Source organism: Alexandromys fortis, unplaced genomic scaffold (genome assembly GCF_014885135.2).
Source record: "Alexandromys fortis isolate MF-2015 unplaced genomic scaffold, M_Fortis_MF-2015_v1.1 scaffold_26, whole genome shotgun sequence".
In the NCBI taxonomy this organism is placed as follows: Eukaryota; Metazoa; Chordata; class Mammalia; order Rodentia; family Cricetidae; genus Alexandromys; species Alexandromys fortis.
In genome coordinates, this window is record NW_026067894.1 from 5,796,606 (window position 1) to 5,800,486 (window position 3,881).

Consider the following 3,881-nt stretch of genomic DNA (forward strand, 5'->3'; position numbering starts at 1 on the left):
AATTTAGGATCATTTGATGGAATCTGTAGGTGGGAGGTGGGTTTTGTTTAGGGGAGGGGATGGCCTGGGCTCCTGACCAGGTTGCACAGACTTGGTTTGGCTCTGGCCCTTCTGGGTGTTCATTGGAGCGTGTATTGGGGTGGCTCTTGAACATGGTGAACAGCGTGATTGCTGCGTTTTCTCCTCAGGTGCGGGAGTATGAGTTGCGGAAAAATAACTTCTCAGATACTGGGAACTTCGGCTTTGGGATTCAAGAACACATTGACCTGGGCATCAAATATGACCCAAGCATTGGGATCTATGGCCTGGACTTCTATGTGGTATGGCTCCTTACCCTTTCCCCAGCTGCCTGGCGGGGGGCTTCTGCTCCTCTCGGTTGGGATGTTGCTGTGCCTTGTGTCTTGTCTGCTCTTATGTCCCTCTTGTGAGGAAGGGCCTTTTTTTTTTTTTTTTGTGGCAAGTGTAGAAGTTCAGCACCACACAACACAGCCTGGTCCCTGCCATTGTGAAGCTTTCTGGACCGTGGGACTGTGCTGCGTCTGGCTTGGAGTTGGCTAGACTGTGGCGGCCCTGTCTTCTCCAGTCTTCCCCTAAGGCTTATGAATTCCATGCAGAAGGCATAGAAATAGGAGTGGGCTCAGGTAGGGGTTTTCATGTGGCGATGGCTTTGCTGCCACAGAGTTTTTCTTTCATAAGAGTAAAGAGGCAGAAGTGAAAGTGAGAGGCCCTGGTACCTAAAACGCAGACACCTAGACATCCGTGAGGGTGAGAACTCCAGAGGTTAGAGCCACAGAGCTTTGGGGAGTGTTCTGAGCAAAGGGGGTGAATGTGTTTTTCCATGCTTTGTAGCACTTAAATGCTTCCCCATTGTACATGTTACAGGTTTTAAGGCAAAGTCCTTGGTTTGTAGCCCAAGCAGGTCCTGAGCTCCATCTAAATCTCCTGTTTGTTAAGATTCTGGGATCTACTGGCACACAGCTGGGTTTATTGTCTTGACCCACGCCAACACATCAAAATTTATTTTTATGTGTATGGATGTTTCTACCTGTATACATGTGGGTGCCTGTGGAGGGCAGGGCAATCATAGCCTCCTAGAGACTGGAGTTTACAAGGTGGGAAGCAGTTGTGGATCCTCAACACACTTGGCAAGGGGTGGGGAAGGAGAAAGGGGTGAAGGTTCCAGCCTGCCGAGCATACATGTGTAGTGTAGTGTTGTCCAGAAGCTAAGGGCGGTTCTGCCGACTCGGGTGTCCAAGTCCAGTAAGTTTTTAGACACTTTGAAGATGGGTGTCTAGTATGTGTGTCTTGTCCATCTTCAGTTGACCCTAAACTGGCTAGGTGACTGTTGGTTGTTCTGGCACAGGTGCTGGGCAGGCCAGGTTTCAGCATCGCAGACAAGAAGCGCAGGACAGGCTGCATTGGGGCCAAACACAGAATCAGCAAAGAGGAAGCCATGCGCTGGTTCCAGCAGAAGGTAAAGCTGATTTATCTCAGTGAACTGGTGGTGGTGGTGACTGTTACTGGGATTGAAGGCTATGAAATACAGTGCTGTTTGGTGGGTAGCTTGTTTTAAAGATAGAATATTGGGCGGTTTGTTAAATGATTCCCAGGGTTGGTGGATGAAAGGAAGGCCCAGGTCTGAGTATAGCCGGAATCAGAATTTTCAAACGTTAGTCTATGCTGTCGTTCTTGCTGTTGCCTCCTGTTCTGAAAAATACAATCTCTTCTTTTTCAGTACGATGGGATCATCCTTCCTGGCAAATAAATTTTATCCAAAAGGCCAATAAAATTTTTCTCAGAAATGCATGTTACTGTTGTGTGTTTGTGAAAGGAGTCTGACCACATTCAAATCCTGGGATCTCAAGTGCTTAAGCCTCAAGGAGAATTGCTGTTGGCATCCTGGACTCCATTGTTTCCCTGAGGCTCACAGCCGACCACTGTGCTTGTGTGTCCTGTGGGTGGGCTGTGACCTGGGTTAGATGGGTTTTGAGAGGTATGTGGGGGGTGGGGTTTGGATTTAGTTGTAATTAAAGGATAGCACCTCATGTCCCAGTGAGCATCCCTCGTTGGTGACTTAAGCTTCTGGTGTGGTGCTGAAAACTAAATTTTGAATTCAGAATTAAGTTGCTATTAAAATGAGAGGGTTTGGCATCTGGAGGAAAGTCTCGTGGGCCAATTGTCTGATTTCATATCCTAGTCCTCCTTTATTAGCATTGTTTTCTCCACAGAAGCAGCAATCCTTAGGACACTGCTAGGCACGTAAGTACAAAAAAAAGAATTTGTGTTGTGTGTGGAACTTGAAAAGTTGGCTGGCATTTGGTTTAAAGACATCTGTAACCCCTGGGCAGTGGTGGCACACACCTCTAATCCCAGTACTCAGGAGGCAAAGGCAGGCGGATCTCTGAGTTCAAGGCCAGACTCTTAAGAGCTAGTTCCGGGACAGGCTCCAAAACCTCAGTGCAGTGAAACCCTGTCTGGAAAAATGGAATATTCTTCCCCCCTGATCAGAGGCTGTTGGTGGATGGGGACAGTGGGTGGAGGGCCCAAGTTCAATACCCATAATATTCACATCAAAAACCAAATGGACAAAAAACTCAGTGATCCTCCACCATACCCTATTCTTAAACCCCCTCAAAGGGTTTCTCGGTGTAGCCTTGGAGCCTGTCCTGGAACTTGCCATATTGACCAAGCTGCCTCCTGAGTGATGGGATTAAAGGTGTGTGCCAACCATGCCTAGCTTTAGATTTTTTTTTTTTTAAGGTGCATGGGTGTTTTGTTTACATGTAGGTCTGTACCAGTGTATGCTTGGTGCCAGTAGAGAACAGAATAGGGCATGTGGTATCTGAGAAACAGAATTGCAGTTAATGTTGTGAGGTGCTGCATAGATGCTGGGAGTTGAACCCCAATTCTCTGCAAAAATAGCAAGTGCTCTTTTTAACTCAATCCTCTTGGGTGAGCAAGTGTGATTGATGGCTTATGAGCCCATAGAAAGCTTGTGTTCTGAGACAGAGTTAAGTCCTAGCTGTGGTCTCCCGTTAACCAGAGTGGCTTGGAACTTGCAGTGTGACTGAGTAGGACCTCCACCTCCTTGGTGCTGGTATTTAAGTGCACCACATCCAGTTTTCAGTGTATACCAGGCAAGCATTCTGCCGGCTGAGCCACATCTGCAGCCTCACAGCTACCCTTGGAAACCACTAGCTTGGGATGAGCTGTCATAGGAGCCTGTTTTGTAGAGGTGGCACACAGTAACTTTAAAATATTCTAGAAGCAAGGAAGTTCAGGCCCTGCTACCTTTTGTTCAGTGTCTTTCCCTTGATGTTTGTATTGAAGGGAGGATTGATATACAGAATGACGGGTTTGTTTTTGGTTTTAGAGGGTGTCACTCTGTAGCCCTTGGCTGGCTGGATCTCACTATAGATGGACAGTTGAAGTTGGGTCTGACTTTGACTCCCTAGTGCAGGCACCATCTCGTGTGACGAGTGACAGTTTTTACTGTGCCGCTTCTACAAGTCTGTTAGGCTTTGCCCATGCTCATCTATGTTCAGGTTTGTGTGTGCTGTAGTTTTAGATCTGTGTTCAATGTATTAACTTGATTTTAACAATGTGAGTGTGCTGCCCTGTGTTGGGTCCTGACATATTTTGTACGGTTGAGCTGGGTTTACATTTGTCTTTTTTAATTTATTTATTTATTGAAGATTTCTGTCTCTTCCCCGCCACTGCCTCCCATTTCCCTCCCCCTTCCCCAAAAAAGTCCCCCTCCCTCGTCAGCCCAAAGATCAGTCAGGGTCCCTACCCTGTGGGAAGTCCAAGGACCACCCACCTCCATCCAGGTCTAGTAAGGTGAGCATCCAAGCTGCCTAGGCTCCCACAAAGCCAATAAG

General features: G+C 47.3%; 1 protein-coding gene across 1 annotated transcript; it reads left to right on the forward strand.

The window, feature by feature from the left end:
• Positions 1-137: 137 nt before the first annotated feature.
• On the forward strand, positions 138-1,806 carry Rpl11 (ribosomal protein L11). The gene is made up of 3 exons (XM_050155498.1): positions 138-320; positions 1,364-1,474; positions 1,736-1,806. The coding sequence occupies exons 1-3, from the start codon at positions 153-155 to the stop codon at positions 1,763-1,765; spliced, it is 309 nt and encodes a 102-aa protein (XP_050011455.1). The 5' UTR covers positions 138-152; the 3' UTR covers positions 1,766-1,806.
• The last annotated feature ends 2,075 nt before the right edge of the window (positions 1,807-3,881 follow it).